This window comes from Paramisgurnus dabryanus, chromosome 18 (genome assembly GCF_030506205.2).
Source record: "Paramisgurnus dabryanus chromosome 18, PD_genome_1.1, whole genome shotgun sequence".
NCBI classification, from domain to species: domain Eukaryota; kingdom Metazoa; phylum Chordata; class Actinopteri; order Cypriniformes; family Cobitidae; genus Paramisgurnus; species Paramisgurnus dabryanus.
The window spans coordinates 25,141,231-25,167,205 of record NC_133354.1 but is presented as its reverse complement, the minus strand read 5'-3'; the positions used below and the strand labels follow the sequence as shown (position 1 = coordinate 25,167,205).

The following is a 25,975-nucleotide window of genomic DNA, read 5'->3' as shown; positions in this document are numbered from 1 at the left end:
TCCGGCGGCAGCAGCAGTAGACACGAGCATTGTGTCTATTAATGAACATCAACTCTGTAGTGGACATTCAGGAGATTTACGTTTCATATAAGCAGATGTAGTCCTTTAACTTAAAGTTCACTGAAAAGTTTTACTGCAATTTATAATAAACAGCGATGATGGACGTTATCAAACCAGAAACTCAAATGAATGGAGAATCAAAACAAGAGAAATGTGATGATGCTCAGTCAACATGTTCACATAGTTTATGTGGAGGATGTGGAAGGAAAATCCGAAGTCTGTTACCGGTGAATTATAAAGAAGAGATTGTGCATTTGCTTAAACTGGCTGGACCAGTGGTAAGAATGAACATACCTATACGAACTTTTATATCTGAACTAAATGTATTTTGCGTGCGTTTAAATTGCATTCAGTCAATACATTTATCAGTTTGTGTGTTTCCTGGGAATCGAGTTCACAACCTTGCACTGCTAATCTGATGCTCAGCTAAGATACACCGGGACCCTATACTTTAATTGCAAACATAATGTGTAGATAAACAAATAATTATTTCAGCATTGCATTAACATTAAAAGAAAAAAGTACTTTTTTTAAAGTTCTCTGAGCTTTTCAGACTAACGCAAAAATGTTGTAATTAAATGTATAAAAAAAAATCACTCGTAAAAATCTTTTTTGTTTCAATATTTTCAGAATTTTACCCAACCATGTGTTGAAACAACCCATTATTTTGTGTACAGATGACAAACACTACTGACAGTTTAGGATCACTAACTCATTCTTTATTATTTATATTTCAGAATATATTTCACTGAATAACTCAAATCAAACTAAAATTCCTAATTAATATTCATTATTTTAGCATTTTTATTGTAGTCACCCTTTGCCTAGAATTAGTAAAATGTATAATTTTGCATTTTTCTTCTGTTAGCTTCTTGAGGTCTCATCTTGACAATTTATCAACAATATAGAATATATCAATATTGAATATTCATATCTATTATCTTCATCATTCAGTCCAACTCATGCACTTCATGAGCATTCTTTTAATATACAATTTTGTTTTACATTTTTATTTAAAATTTTGTTAGATGTAAAATGTGCTCCATTTAAAATGTTCATTTAACATTTAAATGAAAGAAATTAATATGTTAGAACAATTATATATATATATATATATATATATATATTTTTTTTTATTTTATTTTCTACAATATTATTTTAAAATATGGCTTCAGATTAAAAGTTTCATGAGAAATATTTCAGTGACCCTACACTTTTGACCAGTGTATTTACCAAATATAAGTCTATTGTACATTGAATGCTGTAAATACTATTTTTTTAGCTGTTTTACTATGTAATATTGATGATTTCCTCTTTGTGTATAGTTTATATCTCAGCTGATGATCTTTCTGATCAGTTTCGTCAGTACTGTGTTCTGTGGACACTTGGGGAAAACTGAACTCGCTGGTGTTTCTCTTGCTATTGCTGTGAGTTCCTCAAGTTTATGTCTGTACTGGATCCATAAGTATTCAACACCAATTTACATTTCCAATTATCTTCATCTTTCACAGGTTATTAATGTGACCGGGATCTCTGTTGGTTGTGGTTTGGCGTCTGCATGTGATACACTCATCTCACAGGTATGAAAGAGAATATTGAGTAAGTAAATTATATGTTAATGCTTTTTCTTCTCATCGATGTTTTTACTGTAATGTAGTTTCATGGGAAGATGAAGGTTCACTTGTAACTGGATCTCTCTTCTTTCACTGCAGACGTTTGGCAGTAATAATCTGAAGCGGGTTGGTGTTATACTACAAAGAGCGATTCTCATCCTCCTCTTGGCTTGTTTCCCCTGCTGGGCTCTGCTTATAAATACAGAGCCGATACTACTGGCTGTCAAACAAAGTCCAAGAGTGGCCAGGTACAGTACAGTACATTATGTCATGTTAAAGCATTGCTCAATGTGCTACAGTACATAAGATGTAACATTTATCATTTGGAATTTAAAACTTCATTTTTCAGACCACAAAGAGTGTTTATTGAAATCACAAAGCTGAAAAAATTACCTGTTCTGTACTTGTTTGTCACATCTCACTACATATAGTAAACATGATGATGTCATATCATTTTGACATGTGAGAATCACATGCTATCAGTTAAAGTTTATTTTGTTGTGTGTGATTTTCTCTCATCTCTTTCTCTCTCTGTCCATTCAACAGTTTGTCACAACTCTATGTAAAAATATTTATGCCTGCACTGCCTGTAAGTATCACAAACCTCAAAGTCAATTTGTCACACCACAGAAAAATGTGTTATTAACCACTCAGACAAATTCGAATGATTTAAACTAGAGCCCGACCGATATATCGGCAGGCAACATTCGTGTATAACGCGTCACACATCCTGCAACCTGCTGATCCAGCCAGAGTCGGGCAGAGAGAACAACGGTTAAGTGAGTTCATAGTGAGTTGGTCATGAGACAATAAAAGAAAGTTTCTTTTTAAAATGCATTATCGTATTATTTTAGCTAAAACTCGTAAATAACTACAAATAACTAATGTTAGGGAAATCTGTTAATGTTTTGTTGCGCGTTTCTGGGAAAAAAACAGCCGATATATCAGAATATCGTATTTTAAAACCAACAAACATTTGTATCGATATCGGCCTTCAAAATCCTTTATCGGTCAGGCTCTAATTTAAATCACCAAGTTAATAAAATAAGTTATCAAAATCTTTGAAAAACGTGCAGGATTCTCTGCTTTCAAACACTAGGGGCGTGTCCGCTCGCAGCGCTGAAACCACGCCCACTCGAGGGAAAGCTGCAATCTCTTTTAAGTTTCAAATACCACTACAACCTGAATCAGAATGGATGCTCTTGATTGTTTTAGGGGTGGGGCCATGCTTGGTGGCTCCAGTGCATCATCGAGCCACCGTTTAGCCCCGCCCAAATAATCCCAAACACAGAAATGTGGAAAAAATGTCTTTGAAACGTGTTTTAGCAACATTTAACATTTATAATGTGTATAGAAACCTTTATCTTAAATGTCTTTAACACAGCGTAACTCTTTATTTAAACGTCTCATAAGATTTGTTGTCACTGCAATACCAAGCTGATATTTATATTTGAATATTTAAAACCATTGTTAGATCTAGTCTCCACACCACAGAAAAAATATAACGATCCAGCCCCGGACACCAGATCACGTCAGAAAATATAAGTTTACTTTGTTAAAGTATCTGTCAAATACAAGGCTGATCAATTGTTGCTAGAAGAGAGCATAAACAGAGTCGTAAACAGAGGCGTGAGACGGAGGTTTTAGATGATAAAATAGAACAGAGTTTTATTGATGACAGTTAGTTTCAGTTGCATATGCCTCAATGTTCAAACCTCGTCCACCTCGTCTACCCTGTCTACCCAGGAATACAGCATGCACTTGTTATATCCAAATTTGCTCAGCTGCATCATCCCTTAGACCTTGGGCTTTCATAAACATTCTCTTTATCTATCTTGTTTACACACAGACAGAACAGTTCTATGAAACTTCCCAAATGTGAAACTGAACCACAAAGAGACATATAAAATATAGAAATACAATGAATTAATGAATGATATAATAAAATATAGAAATATAATAATGAATAAATGAATAAAAAACAATAATGTAATAATAAAAATGATAATAATGAAATTGATAATGATAAAATAATATTAAATAATCAAACAATAATTAAATGGATGATAACTAATGATTATAAAATGATTATGATGATTATGTAAATAAATGATAAAACATAAAAAAACACAATAATAAACACATTCTGCACGTGAGGATCTAAGGTAGGATCCTTCACTCCCCCCTCTTAATCATATAAGACAAAATTAAATGATTATAGCAAGCAAACTTTCATAATCTTTATCAAAACACAGCTTTAAAAAGCTTGGATGGCCAGTCCTTACTTTTCCCTTCTACATGCTCTTAAAAGAACAGGTCATTTCTGTGTTTCCGCATACCAGCGTCGGTTGAGGGAGTATGTCTTATACTGAATAATGGCCTTGATGGGCCTGTCACAGTCAAGTGTCTAATAAGACAAATCAACACTCTTATGACAATGTACAAGATGACAAACACTTCTGAAATTACAACTACCAAAGGTGCCTTCAAATGATTCCAAAGTGGTCCTAATATTGATGTAAACCACGCGTCCCAATCGGATGAGAAAAGACCATGGTCTTCATTTAGTTTAGCTATTTGTTCGTGTAAAACTTTAGCAAGATTATGAACCACTTTCTCGGAAACGTCTGGAATATAAAGGCAACATTCGGCTGCAATTACCTTACATGTGCCCCCCTTGAGAAGCCAACAGCATGTCAAGCGCCATTCGATTCTGCAAAACAACTTTTCTAATTGCGCTTACTTCGTCCGAAATATTAGCAATAGAAATAAGAGTGGCGTTCGCTGTAACCTCAAATGCTTTGTGTAAGGCTTGCACTTCGTTTTGTAAATCAGTTACTTCCCAGAATGGAATAAAGAATAAATCTTCCTAACCATTTCTCGGTATCAGAAATCGAACGTTTAGTATGTCTCATGATTAAGTGCTGCGTCACATAATCCTCTGACACTACTCACATCGCTGATAAAGGTACAAATAACAGGTTACCTTTCAGCCCTTAGGAAGTAATGGATAAGTTTTGTTACCACAAACGAAGTGTGTACCATTAGGAGTAATTAGTGTTTCATTTGTCATTATCAGAAGAGCTTTGTCACATCTGGAAAACTGGAAACGCATTTCTAGTTTGTGATGTTTACCCCGTTTCCTTCAATATCAGAAAGAATTCCCTTCAAATTTACATTTAGAACAAATAGATGGCTTGATTCAGTACTGTTGTACACAGGTAAATACCAGGAATTACTTGGATGGGATAACTTTTTGTAGTGGCAAACACTGCTTGTTGAATAGCAGACTGCTTTCTCATGAATAATCGACAACCTTAAAAATACATCTGTAAGAATTTGACATTATCAGTAGTTCAATAATCATACACGTTGACACCAACTTCACCTTGTGATTTGGTACAATTAGAATCCCCTCCAAGGATCATGAAAATATACTCTTTACCACCCCTAAATGCCTATGCTATGGCCATTTCCAACTTTAACAACTCCAGCCATTTTCAGCATCTCTTCCCAGCAATAGGGCATAGTAAGATAAACAAATTGTCTGGTAAGGTTGCAACTTTGATACCAAAACCATCAACTGGTGACTACCAAAACCATCAACTGTGTAAACCATCAACTGTGGATCACTACTTGGAGTGTTTAAAGATGAAATAGAGATGTCGATTATCAAATCAATTTTACAAATGTTACCCATGTTACTTTGTTCAATGATGGAAATTAAATCAGATGGAATAATGGATCTGAATTGGGAATCAGAATAGAAATCAACACAGCAAATAACATTGTGTTTGTGTTAATTTGGCCCATACACTTCAATGTCATAATTAAAAATGACCCATTTGCCTATTTTTAATCTGGATACATTTTGTATAACAGCCAAGTGGCTTAAATTTAAAAACAAAACCCTGTACATATGCTGTACATATGTTAATTAATATCCAATACAAATACCGAGTGCAAACAGTTGGAGTGAATCCATGAATCATTCTGAACAGATGTGAAACACACATCACATCTCTGACTCTGTGTCATGTCATGAAGACAACACTTGCAACCATGTCAGTTGTGATTCTTGAAACTCAGAATGTCTCTGTTCATGGAATCAACCGAAAGTCTCGCCAGTCCGTCCTTCCTGCAGAATCTCGAAATACAGCGGAGTTCCAACTGCTGTCTGCTGGAGGTTGGCGCCCATGAGACTCGTAAACTTGATAAGCTTAATTTTTCAGCGAATTTCTTGAAGGCCGCCGACATATATCTCTGCGAAAACATAAAAACAAAAGAAAGGAAAACAAGAGAGCTCCATGGCCAAAAAACAACTTTGTATAAACAAATTTGTTAGCAAATATCTTGTTTTGACTATTGCTATAACTAGTTTTGACTCCCATAGAAAATATAGAAAACAACTTGTTTTGATTCTCATTGAAACCTTGAGAGTTTGATCCATAATCTGACTTAGCTTGAAAACTTGGATGTTGAACGTCGAGCTATGGGCAAGACAATCCAACGCATCCCAGACCTATCTACCTATCCATCGATCTAACTGATGGCTGGCTAGTCTTCGGAGGGTACCAATTAGGAGATAGGAGATCTCCTACCCGGAGTAGCTCCAAAAATAACAAACTAAAATAACAAACAGCACGCCAACCACACAACTGGCGCTAGGAACAGCCATGCTGGTCATGCTCTTACTAACCGGAAAATGCGTTGGACCACCCATGTTTGAATCCTACAGCGTTTCGATTGTTTAGTTAAGATTTGGGAGTATAAGCTAATTTTGCAGACTAATATTTGTCCATCTAGGTTTACCTAGCAACTGCACTGCTGAGTTTTATTGTTGAATTTTATTCGCTGAATTTTATCGCATAATTTTATTCGCTGAAGGGGTACCTAGTAGGACCGCATAAGAATCGCCCCATCTTGGTATTAGACCTGAGTGTTGTTATTTTTATAAATTATTTGCCCTGGCACAATATTATGTTGTACATAATTTTTACAGCATCCTGAACCTGATTTTGCTTTTTTGTACCACTTCAGTCAAAGCCATACAAAATGTAAAAAGAGAATCTGATATTAAATGTAAATTTACTTCTGCAAGGTCTGAAGTTTCTGCTATGCCATTGAATCTCCAAAAGCCTACAGACTTCCTGACATACCTGACCAGTAAAGTATTTACCCTGATCAGAATCAATAATGTTTCATTTCATCTGGAATGATGTCTCGAACCAGCATATTAGCCATTAAGGCAGCAAAGCCTTTCTTTGTGAAAAAAAACCTTTACACCAAACGAGAAAATTATCAGTTATAATTGTAATATCTTGATAACCCTTGCATTTAGGTAAGGTTATAAAGTCACTCTGCAATTCACAAATTCACAAAACAGCCCTGAGGTGTTCTGCTTACAACTGATAGAATTTGGAAGTGCCAAATTGTGTTTTTGACAAGTTACACATCCGCAAACAATTTCTTTTGCATGTTTCCTAAAACCCCTCGCCCACCAATTTGCATTAAAATGTAAACACATTTGAAAAACACGCCTAAGCGTCCGACACTGTATATCTGTGTGACCACATAAGGAAAAGACTTTTGGCTTTACGAATTGGTGTTAAAATTTCCAAATATTGTCATTTGCCAATTTGCAACTATTTTCAAACCATTCTCATTTCTCCTTTTTGGAGCATTGAATTTGAAAATCAGCTTCTCAGCTATGTCTGTGAGCTGTTTGTCACCATAGATGACACTTTTGAGCAGTAAGAGTTCCTCTGCCGTTCATGCGGCTGGCAACCGTAGCTGCCTGGTCAGCAAGGTATTCCCTTAAATCACTAGAATCTCCCTTCAGGTGGGCTTTTACCGCAACCTGTTCCCGGGACATCTCAGGAAACCTCTCTGCTGCCAACCTGCTCGAGATTTATGCACAGCTCCCCAGGCATAACAAAAAATTAAATATAAATGTTAGGTTTTTTGTTACTAGCCAATTCACATGTTTTTGTGATTTCGCCTTTCATTTTCCTTTTGTTCACAAAAGATAAACATCATTGTAAATCAAATTGGAATTTGTAAGTGACAAATTGTCTAAGAACACTTAATGTTTGTATAATATCTACACAGTCACAATCATGGCTGTTTGGAATTGCTTCAGACAGACCAAGTAGTTTAGCTGGATTTGATGGTGTGCCTTCTTCAATGTCATACGAGCAGCTTTCTCTAAAAAGATAATAAAGCATAAACAGAATATGTTTATCAAATGGTTATCTTTTGACCAAGCAAGGCCAAATACACTGCCTGAATCGCTCGTAAACAAGGCCCCAGCTTTGTAAAACAAAGTCAAGTTGAGTTGTTGTGAATAATACCCATACAGTACAGACTTATTTCAATCTTCTTGTATTAAAACAGATGTCATATAACCCTTTTGTTCGTTTACATACAATGTAAAAGACTTTCTGTGATTAATCATGCCAAGTGCAGGAGCTTCGCATAAGGCTTCTTTCAATCCCTCAAAAGCTATGTTAACTTCAGGAGTCCAGTTAACTGAGTCTTGGGCCTTTGGATTACCAAATTGTTTAAGGGTTGTGATTTTTCTGCTTACCCTTCAATCTAATTACAACTGTAATTACATAAACCCAGGAAAGAAGAGATCTCAGCTCTTGAATAGTTGTTAATAGATTTTTTTATTATTATTACCTTATAGCGACTAGGTGTTATTTTGTCTTTTACCCTGCAATACACTTTGAATTTGGGGTCAAAGATTACTTCTGTTACTTCTTTATTATACAAGAAATCAAATAACCTGACGTCTCTCTCATGTTCAGGTTTGTCTTCTGAACAAATCAAAATATCATCAATATATTGAATGATGACTGATGTTAAATCTAAATCTTTCAAATGTCTTTGAAGTCTTAAATGTCTTTAATGTCTTTAACAAAGACTGCTGGTATCTTTTTTACCTTAAATTGTAATAGCAAATAATGATGAAATTTCTTTTACAATTGGTATAGACCAAAATCCATTAATCATATCAAACACTGTAAACCATTTGTGTTCCGGTTTAGTCAAGCTGAAACTCGTTGATGAGTCAGACACAAGAGGTCTTATCTTATCAATGTATTGGTTTGTTTTGCTTCTCTATAATCAACAGTCTCCATGATCCATAACTGCCATATTACATTTCAATTCTGAACTGCAAATCTGCATTCAAATTAATCAACACATCCAAACCATGTAATGGCTGAATTACGTCACCTACTAAATTGCAACAGTGACTACATGTGGGACAAACTAAAAAATGAGAGGAAGATCTAAACATCATGGATGAGTCCCCATTTATGTTACGAACCCCTGTTTAAAATATGTTTGTTGGAAAAGGGTTAAGCAACATAAATGACATGTGACACTCACTCACACATCTCATTTCCCCTATTCTCGACAGGTGATTAAATGTTTAAATTATACTTAAATTTTACTTTAACACAGAGAAACATCAAAATAGAACACAAGTTATCTCGATAGGCCAACATCATCACGCACACAGAATTCACAGCTGCGTACTGCACAGCAAAGCTGCTGCCTAGGCCATAACACAGAATTTCTCTGAGAAATTAAAACTTTCTCCTGTTGCTTCTGTAACATGAAGCTTCGTTTCTGATTTTAGAGAAACTTCTGTAAGAAAATCAGATGGAAAGATTGTTATCTCTGCTTCTTATCAATGAGAAAATAAAATTTGTATTTAAAATATGGACCCTAACATATAGAATAGAGTAGGCACATAAGCACTCTCTCTCAAAGCTTTAAAGAGAGAAGAGAAAAGCTTATCATTGTTTTGTTCTTACTTCAGCAATTGCTGGAAGAACAGATACAGCGCCTCTCAAACCCCCTCCTTTGCTCACACAAATGTTCAGTGATTCTCAACACTTTCATTTATCCTTCATTTACAACTTGCAAATTCATTCCAAACTACTTACTATTGTACCTTCCTACATCAAACCAAACCTAAAGGATTTATCCAAACATCTCTTTTAGCTCTATCGTCAGTTAAATGTTCACTACTCAAAGTTTCACCAAGAACCTCTTCAAACTTTTTCCGTCTGCTCATAACAGATTGACTGAAACTATGCTGAACCGTCTCTGACCAATAAAGAAAAATAAATCTCTTTCAGAGCTTCCAAACAGTTAAAACTGATCATGGATATGACATTCCCTACTTCCTTTGACCATCATAAACTTACTCCACTTACTCGCCTTCCTCTAACCTTCATACACTTACTTTGAGCCCTCAACTGAAAAACAGCACAAGAATGCACCCTGTCTTTCACACACACCATTCGTATCTGAACATAAATTTACTGAGCATATTTTATTTAGTTAATAGAAGAATGAGAAGTTTAAACACTTAACCCTTTATTTTACCCATCAAAGGTTTAGAAAAATATTCTGTGGTTGTGTACGCTCCTGTGGAGCTTAATGAAATAGTCCTTTTATCAGACAGTTGATAGCAGCTGTAATTCGATCACAAACTTGTCCCTTAACTGTTATGTTTATTCATGGCAAATTTCGAAAAGCAACTTCCTTAAACATTGTACAATTAAATAGCATAGATCATGGTATACTAACTGGCATTTGCAAAGGCAGATCTTCATTGCCAAGCACAGTATAGAAGTAGCAAAACCAAAATACAATACTCATCTGAACTCACGAAGGACATGTTTACCCTTTAACAAACATCATTGTCTGTGTCAAAATCTGAAACTGGTTGTATCGATGTCAATACCAGTGTCGCATGCATTTAAAATCTAGTAAAACCGACGTAATTTTCTTTTGATCAACAAAGAGTTGTAACTTAAACATAAGCCATTTTAGATTTTTGTTTATTTTCAAACTGAGCCTTTAACATTTGACTATCTATCTTATAACCCCTTCAGCATTCCCTCCATAACTTCTTTTATCTCTGTTATGTTTGTCTTGATTTTACATTTTCACTTTTCAAAGTGACAAAAATCCAAGGGATACGCTTCGATTCTCGGGTTATCATTCTTTGAATTTTACACTTTTGTTTAACTCTTTAGATACGTCTTTGATATGTCTTTACTTTTACCTTTGTCTTGGGAACCTAAAGACCGCCCAACGTACTTTGATGTTATATTTAGCAACTGAATTTTTCTTTTTCCTCTTATTTGATCTTAAAGTGCTCTTTCAGCTGTTGTTTTAGCTTTTTAATTATATCATCTAGCTTGATCTCTGTCTCTGACTTCTCCATTATCAAAGTAATATAATCTGACCAGTAGACAAGCTACCAACACAGTACGTACTGAATTTTCCAAAATGTCAGAACAGAACACACTCACTCTTGCTTTTGCTTAAGTGGATGAGTCAGGAGAGAGGACACCGGACCAGCCGTGGTTAACCCTCCGTCTTCACTCGCGGCTTGGAGTCAGCAGCCAGTGGTCTGGAAACATTTACATCTGGATGTGCGAGAGAAAATCCCGACTCCTCGTTCGGATAGAGACAACAAAAATGTTTAAAAAATGTTATTCTATCCTGCCGACTACGCCATAACTGTTAGATCTAGTCTCCACACCACAGAAAAAATATAACGATCCAGCCCCGGACACCAGATCACGTCAGAAAATATAAGTTTACTTTGTTAAAGTATCTGTCAAATACAAGGCTGATCAATTGTTGCTAGAAGAGAGCATAAACAGAGTCGTAAACAGAGGCGTGAGACGGAGGTTTTAGATGATAAAATAGAACAGAGTTTTATTGATGACAGTTAGTTTCAGTTGCATATGCCTCAATGTTCAAACCTCGTCCACCTCGTCTACCCTGTCTACCCAGGAATACAGCATGCACTTGTTATATCCAAATTTGCTCAGCTGCATCATCCCTTAGACCTTGGGCTTTCATAAACATTCTCTTTATCTATCTTGTTTACACACAGACAGAACAGTTCTATGAAACTTCCCAAATGTGAAACTGAACCACAAAGAGACATATAAAATATAGAAATACAATGAATTAATGAATGATATAATAAAATATAGAAATATAATAATGAATAAATGAATAAAAAACAATAATGTAATAATAAAAATGATAATAATGAAATTGATAATGATAAAATAATATTAAATAATCAAACAATAATTAAATGGATGATAACTAATGATTATAAAATGATTATGATGATTATGTAAATAAATGATAAAACATAAAAAAACACAATAATAAACACATTCTGCACGTGAGGATCTAAGGTAGGATCCTTCACCATCATAGCCTGAAAACTTTATCTCAAACATTGGCAGTGAACGACAGCTCCTGATTTTGTATAGCACTTTATGTATTGCCTCCTTAATTACTTTAATGTTTTCCTCTCTTTTGTATGAGTGAATTAAAATCATCTGCTAAATGCTTAAAGGTGCAGTGTGTAAATTTTAGCGGCATCTAGTGGTGAGGTCCCGAATTGCAACCAATGGCTTAGTCGACTGCTCACCCCTCGCTTTTAGAGAAGCTACGGTAGCCGCCACCAGACAAACATGTCATCGTCGGAGACAACTTATTAAAAAAAATTGTCCGTTAAGGGCTTCTGTAGAAATATGGCGGCACAAAATGGTGACTTCTATGTAAGGGGACACTCAGTGTATGTAGATAAATGAGTCGCGTTCTAAGGTAATAAACACATACCGGTTCATTATGAAAGGTCTTTATACACCCCTGATAATATAGTTTTGTATATCATTTTGCATTTCCGTCAAGAGATCCTTCTAAAAATTACACACTGCACCTTTAAATGTAGAAATGTCGTTTAACATGTTTTGGTATTGTCTACAGGCTGCCTTTATGTACCAGGTGCAGGGCAGATATCTTCAAAATCAGGTAATGGCTTCTATGCTGGAAATGTTTCCTCCGTCCGTCATTTTTTTTATATTTTCTTGTGCATCATTTTTTGTCATATAAGGATTTTATTTTTGATTTGTTGTCTTTAGGGTATTATTTGGCCTCAGGTGATCACTGGAGCAGCTGGGAATGTCCTCAATGCTTTAATAAACTACATCTTCCTTCATCTGCTCGGTCTTGGTGTAGCGTAAGAAGTCTTGATTCAGTTTATCTCATGCGCAGGGACTATTTTCAGTTGTCTTAGAAAAACTATTATATTTTATTCTTATATATATTCTTATATATATTTGCTATTGTCTTCTGTGTTCACAGAGGATCTGCTGCAGCAAACACAATATCCCAGTATTCATTAGCTGTGTTTCTATATGTCTACATCCGCTGGAGAGGTCTGCATAAAGCCACGTGGGATGGTAAGTGTCTATCTGTCTGTTTGTCAAGTCATCCTTTCTATTTTTGACAGAGGTGACGTTTAGCAGACTTTGCATGTGACCTCCATATATATTAACATCTTGTCTATTTTGTAACATGCTGTACCTACTGTTTTACTTACAGTAGACACTTGCAGTTGCATAAGAAATATGTAACAGTTTTATGTCTCGGTGCAAAGTTTCTTCTTTTGTAATATTTGACCAGCAAACAGTAACTTTGTAGCATAATGTGGAGGAGAGATTACTGATGAACCTTTTAAGGTCCGGATGATTTCATAGCATTTATGCATTGATTGTAGTTTGTTTAAGGTATAGTTCACCCAAAAATTGGGCTTGACATGTATAGACCCTTTTTGTCTTCAACCAAACACAGAGTTATATTATATAATATCCTGGCCTTTGAATTGTTTTAATGAAGTCTATCCATCATCAAAAAGTAAGCAATATGACTCGTCGAAAGTGCGTTAATATATGAGGAGCTCAGATGCGAAGTCCTCTAAACGTCACCTGAAAACGTCAAAATTAGATGATTAAGCAATATAGCTTGTGTAGGTGTGATAAAGAGCTATATCACACAACTCCAAGAGTGATATTGCTTTTATACAACAGTTCGACGCCACGCATTTGATTAAAGAAAACTAGAAAATAACAACAGAGTTATTTTAAAAAGCCTCTTTGTTTGGGAACTACTTTCTTCCGCCACAGATTTGAAGGCCAGTGCCCGGTTGCATGAAACACCTTAAGTGAGGGTTTCCCTGAGGGAGAAAAATCCCTGAGGTAAGGGATTTCTTTGAGAGCGTTGCAATAAAGGTCTTTACTGTCACCCTTAATTAAGTGTTTATACTAAGTATTTTGCGGTAGTATCTGCCAAAACACGGCAGTGGAGAAGCAGTTGCTATAGTAACAAAATCTCACAGCGTAAACAAATCAACACACGCAGCTCAACAGACGGCGGATTTGTGTACAATGAAACATCGCAAATAACAGACTATAAAGTGCCGCATGTATAAAACCCCAAAGTAATTCAAACTTGAAGCACTTTAGATTGACTGACGATCAAACTGCTATTCTCCTAATAAATGCGCATCACTTTTCTCTAAGGGATTATTTGGATCGTTAGAAATGCGCCTTGCTACTTCGTTTTCTTAAATAACCATAAAATCTGCCATTGCGTGTGATGTTAAGGGACCTGTTATAGTCCCTTAAGTTTTTAAGGGAAAATGGGACTTAAGGATTTTGTAGCAACGCATAGCAGAACTTAAAGGAGCATTTCACCCGTAGAAACATTCATCTTTATTGAAAGTGTGTCATATTTGTAGTCCAAATGTAACATACATTTAGAATTTGGTGCCTATTTGACAGAGAAAAGAGGTGTTTGTAGTCTCACTCCCTCAACAAAGATATTGCACTTCCTTCTTTCAATGATGCAATATGATGATTTTTACATCATTGAAAGAAGGAAGTGCAACACTGAAATCTGTATTTCTCCTGTCTCAGCGGCAACTGAGAAAATTATGCATGACCGTTCAAAAACATGACTGGGGTTCTAACTATACAAAGCTTTATGCAAATGGGTGAAGTGTCCCTTTAAGGTAATACTTTAGCATTTAAGGGTAAATACTTATTGACAGCCTTATGGTTCACTTAAGGGTTTTTCTTGCAACCCATTTTTTATTTAGGGTACCCTTAACCTTATTTTTAAGGGATTTCTTAGCTTAAGGACTTTCATGCAACTGGGCACAGAATGACATGCAACCCTTTCGGCTGTTTTGATTGTCATAAAAACTCAAAAGACTGAATAGCCGTTTCTTAATATTACCGTTTCTTGATCACAAAGTGCAGTTTTAAGATTAGTTCATTATTCCGACTCCCTCGAAAGTTTACATCCAAGAGCTCTGATCTTCAAATGGATTAGGACATAGGGATATCACTACCGATTGGGATTCACAGACTGATTCAAAAGCTAGGGAACTTTTTGAGACACACGGAAAGTGTTTAAAACAGCGTTTGAGTATGTGGATGTGTGTGTGTGACCATCCGCTCTGGTGAGAGCTTTTTTCAATCACAGTTATGTGATGTGTGCGAATGGCTCACGTTTTTAAAGAAGCCTCACTCACTTATTCTAATATGACCAGTAGGTGGCGGAAAGATACAAACGGTGAAGCGGTTACTGTTATGTTATCAGTAGAATATTTCATGGTCTCTTTGCCAATCAGATTCGAGAACCAGAAAGAACTGTTGTATAAATATATTTACCAAATGCTCTCGGCACGTATTAGACTCTTTTGTTTTACTTTAAAAGATTTATAGGGTAATTTTTATTTTTTGGGTAAACAACTCCTTTCTTTCACCTTGGTTACTACATGTAAAAGTAAAATTCTTATATTCTAAAAAATCTTTATATGCACCTCAGTTAAGCACATTAGTAATCAATTGATGATACATAAATGTGATTTGTTTTATCGTGTTATATTTGTTGCTATGCTTATTTAAGAATCAAATTTGAAGAAGCACATCCGGTCCTCTGATGACTCCATCTATATCCATCTGTCTCCTACACATCTTTAGGTTGGTCTCGTGACTGTCTGCAGGAATGGGGGGCTTTCGTTCGCCTGGCGCTTCCCAGCATGCTCATGCTTTGTGTGGAGTGGTGGACCTATGAGATCGGTGGATTCCTTTCAGGTTTGTAAATTAAAAATGCATTTATGTTTTTTAATTTTGCTCTGTCACACATATTTGTGAATATAGTCTCCCCAATTTTATCACCGTAGGACTCATCAGTGAGGCTGAGCTGGGAGCTCAGTCTATTATCTATCAGGTGTCTACTATTGCATATATGGTAGGTTTACAAATGTTTTTCCTGAAATGCAAGGTTAATGGGTTTAAGCTGTAAGAAAAACGAAACTACACCTGTAATGGTTTCACGATCTCAACGGCACCAGCTGTTTGCTGGTCAATGGGTCAACATAACAACACTACTATTACATGAAAGAAAAACTGAAATTGGAGACGTACTGAAAATAAGAAGTGTAACATTTCTGTTGATCCACGTTTATCCAAGACTTCCCACATTCATCTTCCTGCTAGATTATTATTGTTTCAAAGGCACCTAGGCTATTGCATTTCATTAGCAAACAGTATTTTATTATTTTCTGACTGGTTGGTTGAAGAGATGGTTTGTGAGAGCGACTAAACCAACTAAATTACCCAAACTTAAATGTATAAATCAAAATTAAAGTGTGTGCATGGTAATGTGGCTGGTTTGCACAAACTATTAAAAATATAGCTTAAAATGTGTTGCAAGCACTCACATGCCAGGTTGGGTTAATTCGTTCTCATTTTTTTTTACTGTAAATGTTTTTTTAAAGCTGTAAATACAATAATGGTCATATTTTTTAATACAGTTTAGTGTTGTTGCTAGCCGACAACAGCCTTCAGAAAATATCCTTTACGATTTCAATTAACCGCAGAATTTAACAAAGTACATGCAATGTTATCATCCAAAAGTAAATAATTTGATTGTGAATTGAATGCTTGAAACCAATATCATTTTTTTGTTTTTGTAATTCAATAGACATGTTTTGTATCCCGACTTTTCAGTTTCCTCTGGGGTTTGCAGTGGCCGCCAGTGTGAGAGTTGGAAATGCACTCGGGGCTGGAAACACAGATCAAGCCAAACTTTCTGCCAAAGTCTCGTTGGGCTGTGGATGTATGTATAAAAACAAGAATTGTGCATTACAGTAGGCTACATGATTTTTTTTAATATAACAAAAAATACAGTATTAAGCAATGACTACTAATAACTAATACTCAATAATAATGGACAGGATAGAGGTTGCTAATTGTTTTGGCGTCTGTGTTCTTTATTCTTTTAGTACTTGTTTCCTGTGTAGTTTCAGCCATAATTGGATCATCCAAAGACATTATTGCATACATCTTCACAACAGAAGAGTGAGTAGAGATCTGTTGTTCAATATTAACCCTTATAAATCTCTTATAAAGCCACTTTTCTTTAGTTCAAAAAAATATTCCCTTCATCTCAGTGGAAAAAGATTTTGTGACTTTTATAGATTATCTGTCAATATTCATATAAAAACTGGGCTTGATTCGGTCGTTCTGAAGATTGTAAAAAAATGACAAAAAAGGCCCTGGGGGGGGGGTCAAAAAGACCCCAATTGAAAATTATTTGTAAAAATAAAAATCAATGGATCCAGAATAAATTAAAAATAAATTTCAACACAGAAAAGAAGGCCGTACACATTGTATATTCTGTTCTCTTCCCCTAACCCAAACCCTAACCCCAACCATCACAGAAAACTTTATAGTACCTTAGATTTTCAAAAAACATCATTCATGTTTGCATTATATGAAACCGAACTTAGCAGTTATATGTCTGAAATATTATTGCTGAATAATTATGTGCCGAATGTATCATCTATTTACATATTTATATCTATAGTTTTTTACAAAGCTTTAATTCTCTGTGATTAAATATACTTTAAATATTCCAATGACAGTGTTCAGCAGAGCAGGCAGACTAGATCAGAGTGCTAACATTAGCCGTTAGCTATCAATTGATGCTATTTAACAGTATTATAATAATAGATACGTAAAAATAATAATGGTTACTAAAAACTGCGCGTACTGTGGGGAGACTCAGCATATTATTTTTCACACATTATAATTTATCTTCGTATCAACTTAAATGTCTCGAAAAGATTCAGGGCTTTTAAGAACATTTGTGGCTTGATTATGATGCTCAAAGATGAGTTTTAATGAATACAATTATTGTTTACAGGAAAAACTTATTAAGCCTTATGCAAGCCTTATGACACGTGTGACAGTGATTATATAATGGAACTCAAACAACTGATCCGTGGATCCGTCTTCTTGTTGTGTAATGAGTTAACAAATTATTCATCTACAGTATGTGCTCGGTCTTCAAGTGTTCATTACCAACGAGGTTACAGTCAGTAAAATGTGTACAGTATATGTATAAAATAGTTAAACATATTCCAGGAATTTGTTCCTTTTTTCACTGATGCAGTCAATGCAGTACATTAAAGATTAACCAACTAGGAAACCCAAAGGGAGTCTTTATGAATGTTATGGAAATTAAATACACATCCTCATGTATAACGTTAGTTTTAAGGTGTGTTACAATATGAGAAATTAAACTAAATTTGTTTAATAGAAATTAAATTAAAGTGAGACAATCTGTTCCCATCATTTGTTATGTCTATACAAACTTTCTCTATTTCACAGGGACATTGTTCAGAGAGTTTCACAGGTCATGATTATCTACGGCTTCTTTCATCTTTTTGATGCGACTGCGGTGAGCATTTTTTTATTTTAATTATCATTTGTCTTGTTTTTCTGATTGGTCAGAATAATCAAAAAGCCTAAAGAATATAAAATCTGCCTATAGTCAACTGATAGTTGAATCATCTATGTGTGTTTGCGTGGATTAGGAGGGGGCCAGACAACCCAGTTAACACTTTGATCTCTCAGTGAAGTCACCATGAGCTTACAAGATCCTCAAAATGTTGTCACAATGTGTGCGTCACAGTGAGCTAAAATTGTAACCACACTGCGCACTCACAGTTTGCTCATATATTAAGGTCACCATATGAGGTCATTACACACCTTGTGTGAGCTCATATTACCCATAAAGCACATGGTATGTAAAGTACCACATGTCGCTCAGAGAACTAATATTCTAGCGTTTGCTAATCGGAAACATGTCGCAGAGACGTCAGCATTTAATTGCAAATAGTATATGGACAATAAAAAAAGTGAAAGAGACATGATTGTCTCTGCATTTAATCCCTCCACTGGGTAGTGAAGCCATCCACTACAAGTCATGAACACACACAAATGCACACACAAACTATCACTGCAACACCCCAACAGTCAATCACTTCCTGCCAGCCGTGGGAATCGAACCACCAACCTCTGGGTTGCACACACAAGTCTGACTCTCTAAGCACAAGGCCACAATGCTTGGACAAAACAAGGCTGTGATTTCTGCTCACTTTTACCTCCAATCTGTGTGAGCTTTCTAACACCTTTATTTAGGCTTTTTGATGCCATAACGTTTTTGTTGACATTACACAGCATGTATATGGCTGTATAAAATGCTGTGTAGAAAGTGTCCTAAATTTGATCCTCTGATCATCACTATAATATTTCTTAGAAATCATAGGTAAGAAGGGTGACATTCTACTCTTGGGCCAATGTTTTCCAGACATGTGTGCTGTCCTGCTATAACAGAATGAGTGTGCCGTTACCCTAAAATTATGACTATAGTATGAGCACACAGTGAGTGTAGAACGACTTCACATTGTGACCATGATATCAGTCACAGATCGTGACTCATACTATAGTCACGATGTGAGATTATGGTACACTCCAAGTGTGTTCATCATGGTCACTTATTGTGCACTCAAACCATGAACTCAACATTCTGAATTCACAATAAGCTCACATATAGTTCACACTGTGATTATCACAGTATGAGAACGGTGTGACGTTACTGTGATCCTCCAGTATCCACATTTTCCTAGTGTGATATAGGAAGTAGAATGCCCTACTTGTGTTGTATTGCCTCCTTGTAACCTGCTCAAGATTTTAAAATCACAATGAGCTCACATATAGCTCACACTGTGAATTATCACGGTATGAGAATAGTATGAATTCACTGTTATCTCGTGTGTGAGCTCACGTGTTGACTGGGATAGATGTATATATTTTAACCATGAAAAGCTACATGTCCCATTCATCATGCTCATGTTAAAAATTTGGGTATCTTGTATTAGAGCACTTAAAATTTGTTGCTTTGAGTATACTTCTCTCATGCTGACCACTGGATGTTGAACATGGCACCTCATGACACGCAAGGGTCGATCAAAGAAGTTGCTTGTTCTTAGGAATTGTTGCTTCCTGAAACTGTAACTCAGAGAATTGTACTCAAAGCACCAAATTTTAAGTGCTCTAATACAAGATACACAAATTTGTAACATAAACATAATGAATGGCACATGTGGCTTTGCATGGATAAACGATATACTGTATATCTATAATCACTTAGGGTGTACTCACTTTTGTTGCCACCTATTTTGACATTAATGGCTGTATGTTAAGTTATTTTCAAAGGACAGCAAATCTACACTCACCTAAAGGATTTTTAAGAACACCTGTTCAATTTCTCATTAATGCAATTATCTAATCAACCAATCACATGGCAGTTGTTTCAATGCATTTAGGGGTGTGGTCCTGGTCAAGACAATCTCCTGAACTCCAAACTGAATGTCAGAATGGGAAAGAAAGGGGATTTGAGCAATTTTGAGAGTGGCATGGTTGTTGGTGCCAGACCGGCCGGTCTGAGTATTTCACAATCTGCTCAGTTACTGGGATTTTCATGCACAACTTTTTCTAGGATTTACAAAAAATAGTGTGAAAAGGGAGAAGCATCCAGTATGCAGCAGTCATGTGGGGAAAATGCCTTGTTCATGCTAGAGGTCAGAGGAGAATGAGCCGACTGATTCAAGCTGATAGAAGAGCGACTTTGACTGAAATAACCACAAGGTACAACTGAGGTATGCAGCAAAGCATTTGTGAAGCAACAACACGCACAACCTTGAGGCGGAGTAGCTACAACAGCAGAAGACACCACCGGTACCACTCATCTCTACTACAAATAGGAAAAAGAGGCTACAATTTGCACAAGCTCACCAAAATTGGACAGTTGAAGACTGGGAAAAATGTTGCCTGGTCTGATGAGTCTCGATTTCTGTTGAGACATTCAGATGGTAGAGTCAGAATTTGGCGTAAACAGATTGAGAACATGGATCGTTCATGCCTTTTTACCACTTTGCAGGCTGGTGGTGGTGGTGTAATGGTGTGGGGATGTTTTCTTTGCACACTTCAGGCCCCTTAGTGCCAATTGGGCATTGTTTAAATGCCACAGCCTACCTGAGCATTGTTTCTGACCATGTCCATCCCTTTATGACCACCATGTACCCATCCTCTGATGGCTACTTCCAGCAGGATAATGCACCATGTCACAAAGCTCAAATCATTTCAAATTGGTTTCTTGAACATGACATTGAGCTCACTGTACTAAAATGGCCCCCACAGTCACCAGATCTCAACCCAATAGAGCATCTTTGGGATGTGGTGGAACGGGAGCTTCGTGCCCTGGATGTTCACAAATCTCCATCAACTGCAAGATGCTATCCTATCAATATGGGCCAACATTTCTAAAGAATGCTTTCAACACCTTGTTGAATCAATGGCAGGTAGAATTAAGGCAGTTCTGAAGGCGAAAGGGGGTCAAACACAGTATTAGTATGGTGTTACTAATAATCCTTTAGGTGAGCTATTCAAGCAGCACATTGACTACTCCAAAATATATAAAAATTCAATTTCTATAGAATTGTCCCTTGAGAAGATATACTTAAATATTTTCTGAAAGTGAGGGGTGTACTTACTTTTGTGGCATACTGTAACTGTATCTAAAAGCATTTTAAACAATCATAAACCGTTAAAAAAAGTATTCAGATAAATACACTTTAAGATTTTTACACTATGACACAGCTAATATTTAATTAACAAACTACATATAACAAACTCATCACTTACCAGGATATGTGAGGAGTTTCTGATCAGGTGTTATCCCGCAAGAGGCTCTGCTGCTGATTAAAAATCGTTGGCTGAATTTACTCAAATAATATAATGTAAAACATTTTCAACAAAAATTAAGCACATCATAATTAAAGTTTGGTGTGAACCTTACTTCGTTTTTTTAAGTTAATGTTAAATACAAATAATATTGATTTAAAATAAGTAAGAATTTTATTTTTATAAAACTTACCTCAATATTTCAAATTTCCTCAATATTTTTAAGTTTAAAAATGTTTCACCAAAAAATTGAGTAGATCCTAAAAGATTTGACAGTGCAGGGTCACTTTATGCTTTTGTTGTTTTTTATTTAATATTTCATGTTTTTTAATATATCTCTTGATAATACTGTGTTTTTCTCTGCAGGGCATAACAGGTGGAATTGTCAGAGGAGCAGGAAAGCAACTTATTGGTGCTCTGTGTAACATTGTTGGATATTATTTTATTGGATTTCCAATAGGAGTAACCTTGATGTTTGCTGTCAGCATGGGCATTTTCGGTAAAGAAGAATGTCCTCTAATTTAACTGTTAAATTACAGTAACACACTAAGCACCTCCATTAATACCCTGCTGTCATCTTCTCTCTCTTGCTAGGTTTGTGGGTTGGGTTTTTTGTTTGTGTTTCCCTGCAATCTTTGTTCTTCATCATCCTCATTTGCAAACTAGACTGGAAGAAAGCAACTCAAGATGTGGGTCATACTTTTTTTCATCAACATCATGATTTTTTGCTATGATTAAGTATATGCTGACACGATTTTGACTTGTGATTCTCAGGCTTTGATCAGAGCAGGTGTACGAGAACCTGAAACCAAAGATGAATCTTATGCCATGGAAAACAAGGGCTGCACTGAAGGTATCATCTGTCTGTGGCATATCATGAAGTTGAGCTATTATCTGTATTGCTTTCTTTTGAACAACGGCAACATCTTTTCTTTGTCTTTTCATAGATGTTTCACATGGGGCACAGAACATTGCTGAAGGTCAGACAGACACAGACCTGGAAGGGTTTCATAAAGAAGGAGAAATAGCTACGGCTGGTACAATAGTCACGGTTGGAGAGGTCTTGACCACCAAACAGCTAGTAGTCCGTCGAGGACTTGCAGTTTTCTCTATGCTGGCTATACTTGCTGGAGGGATTGTGTTGAATGAGATGCTCACTGGTTTTCTCAGATCAGTATAAAAAGACTTTAATAATCCTCATGCTGAAGTATTAATACCAAAGATTTTAGAGCATTCTGTTTCAGATTATTTTGTGGAAATAGATATTGTGGAGATGATGTGAAGCCATTTTGCCAGTATTTATTTAGCAATTCTGATGTATTAACCAAACCAAAACGCTCACTTCTGGTGTGAAAATAGTAGTTGATATAGAAGCAGAAAGGGATTTAGATAGAATGTAGAAATCGCCACTGTATGCTTAGCCATTGTGACGGTTGATCTATACGCACAATTTAACTACAGCCATTCAGACCAACTAAGTTGAATATTGCAATACTTTCTGCTTAATTTGTCTATGATATACCATAAAATACTATTTTGTTTAAACAATCTTAATTTTTAAATATTTTTACCAGTCACTGTTGCATGGTCCAGAAGAAAAAGTGCTTAAGCTTCCGATGGCACACATGCAATCCAGAAGTCTTGTTAGTAGGATTACTATGTAGTCATTCATATAGTCATTCTCATTGTGAACTCGACAGCAATAATGTGTTGCCACACAAACTGAGTTACAACACTTCTGGCTTTATAGTTGTACTTCTAGTGGCAAATTTCTAATGATGTATTCAACGTCATTGGGTTTCTGTTCAACTGACCATCTACATCTTTCTCATTAGAAAAAAATCAGACTATTGTTTTTACATTGTGATATAAAAAATGTATTTTGTGGTATAGTCACGAAATATTTGATTTATTTATTTGTGTTCATGTTTACAATTTTCCTCTTTTTTTCGTAATAAGCACAACTTTCTTTTTGGTGTCACTCGGCACACATTTTTATATATTTTGTTTTTCGTATCCACGAGGACGACTTTCTTTTTCGTGTTTTGGATAGGTTTTGTTTACCATTGCAAACATCCTAACCCAAACACAAGAGACAATTACTGTTACATTTCAGATAGCGTACCCAAACCTTACCCCGACCCCAAGTTGGTTTAAAAATAGAAAAAATTTGAAAGCACAATACATAAAATTAAATGAAAAATAAAGTCATGCTCAGGGACCTGAAAAACAATAAAAAAATTCATGCTGACACGAAAATAAAGTTTCTCTCATTTACAAGAAGAAAAGAGGAAAAATGTGTTCATGAACACAGATAAATAAATCTAATATTTTCTGACTTTACAGTACCATGAAATGCTGTGAGATGTATATTACAGTATGTTACAATTTCTGAAACAAGATACTACAAGGAACTATCTCATATTTTTTTGTAGATACGTAGATTTTTGGTCACATTTGCACCTGCTAAGAGTTACTTTTAATACTGAATGTATGTAAATGACAGTCATTTACAATCAGAGTGTTTTTTTACAGCAAAGAATGCTGAAAAGACAAAAGTTACAGGTCAAAGAGGGGAAAGTTAGCCATAAATATATTGCAGTATTGTAAAATGTTCTTTGTTACACAAGAAAATGTTAAATAGATGAGGCAGCAAAATATGTACCTGAAAGACACTAAAGTCCTGTGAATGATTTACAGTGAGTATGTGTGAAAGCTCAGCTAAAGTCATTTTTTGTGATTGACTGTTTTTTTACATAAAATCATCTTGTAAAGATCATTTTGTGAAAATATTACCTTGACATCTTTAATATTGCCTGAGTAAGATCATGTCAAAATTTGAAATTAATGTAAAATCATGATCAGATTATGAGACTTTAGAATGGATTTCACAGACAAGGTCAAATGTCAAAGTTTTCTGTATATAGCCTACTGTCCACAGTAAGCAAAAAACAAACAACAACAAAAAAGGCATATAGGAATGTTTTACTCAATGAATGTGAAAATGAACATTAGAAAATAAAAAATTATATATATCTAAGCATTTATTATAAGAAAAACAAACATGTACAGTATTGCATTGATAATTTGGTAAAACTACATTTGTGTAAGTGTGTTATTCAAGTATGCTGCATGGTTGTTTGAAGGTTTTTAATGGACATGAATGTCGTTTTATGCTATACTTTGATATGATGGAATACATTCACACAGAAATCTACAACCTTACATTTCGGCACAATAGAACCAGATGTATAAAAACTGCTTAATGTAAAATCTGTCAAGTAATGCCACGGTCAATGGGCACCGGAAACGGAAAAAAAAATGTGCGTGGGTACCCACAGAAAAACACTTGAGTAGACGTCATTTTCTTGTATTCTGGTGCCTTTAAATTAAACAATTGCTTTTATTGCCTAATAGTTGCTGTGTGCTATGCAGCAGGCAAACATAGTGAAACAAGTAAGGAATAATTGACGACCGGCCATTGAATTATAAGAAAATAATGCACACCCAAGGTGGTTATACCACGGGTGTGCATTATTTTCGAATAATTCAAAGGACAGGAGTCAATTATTCCCTCTCTTACGGTTACCACAATTATTGCTCTGGTGTCTATTTTTAAACATTTGACAACTTACTGTAGGTGTGCGGTTTACAGAAAAATAATCAACACCCATGCACATTCCTCAACCAATCAGAATAAAGCATTCAACATCCCCGTAGTATTAGTTTAATTTATATGGACTCTATGCACCAAGTGAAATGGATTTAAGTAAGCAGGAATATGGAATCAAGGCTGTGGCTTGGGGTTCCCCAAATTTTACCCTGGAGGGCCATAGCACTACAGAGTTTAGGTCCAACCCTTATCAAACTTATCCGTGATTTTTTTTAGTAATCATGAAGACCTTGATTAGCTTGCATATTGTTTGATCAGGGTTGGAGCTAAACTCTGTAGTGCTACGGCCCTCCAGGGTAAGATTTGGGGAAAGCTAGCTGAAACCAAATAGAGTTTAATTTATTATGGCATTTCTCTCTAGTGGAATGAATTTGACTGATGGCGCTCTGAGAACTGAAAAGACATATGCGCTAAATTAGGGAAAATGTCAGTGTGTCCAATAATATCGGTCTTAAAATGTGTGTGGGTTTTGACACTTGGTTCTGACACTAGGGTGGCCATTCGTGCCAGTTCCGCCGGACACGACCCGAACATGTTTTTCGGGTTCATTCTCCGGAAGTCGCGTTGGTCGACCGCATACGTCATCAAGGTTTAATATTTCGGGTTTCATTTCAGAAAAGCAACCG

General features: G+C 35.7%; 1 protein-coding gene across 1 annotated transcript; it reads left to right on the top strand.

The window, feature by feature from the left end:
• LOC135776634 (multidrug and toxin extrusion protein 1-like) lies at window positions 1-25,822 on the top strand. Its single transcript, XM_065287470.1, has 17 exons — window positions 1-338; window positions 1,386-1,487; window positions 1,572-1,640; window positions 1,773-1,921; window positions 2,220-2,262; window positions 12,501-12,545; window positions 12,656-12,753; window positions 12,879-12,976; window positions 15,563-15,676; window positions 15,766-15,833; window positions 16,595-16,703; window positions 16,870-16,945; window positions 18,260-18,329; window positions 22,043-22,175; window positions 22,271-22,365; window positions 22,451-22,529; window positions 22,624-25,822. Exons 1-17 carry the CDS (start codon window positions 156-158, stop codon window positions 22,854-22,856), a joined length of 1,764 nt encoding a protein of 587 aa, XP_065143542.1. The 5' UTR covers window positions 1-155; the 3' UTR covers window positions 22,857-25,822.
• Window positions 25,823-25,975: the final 153 nt, after the last annotated feature.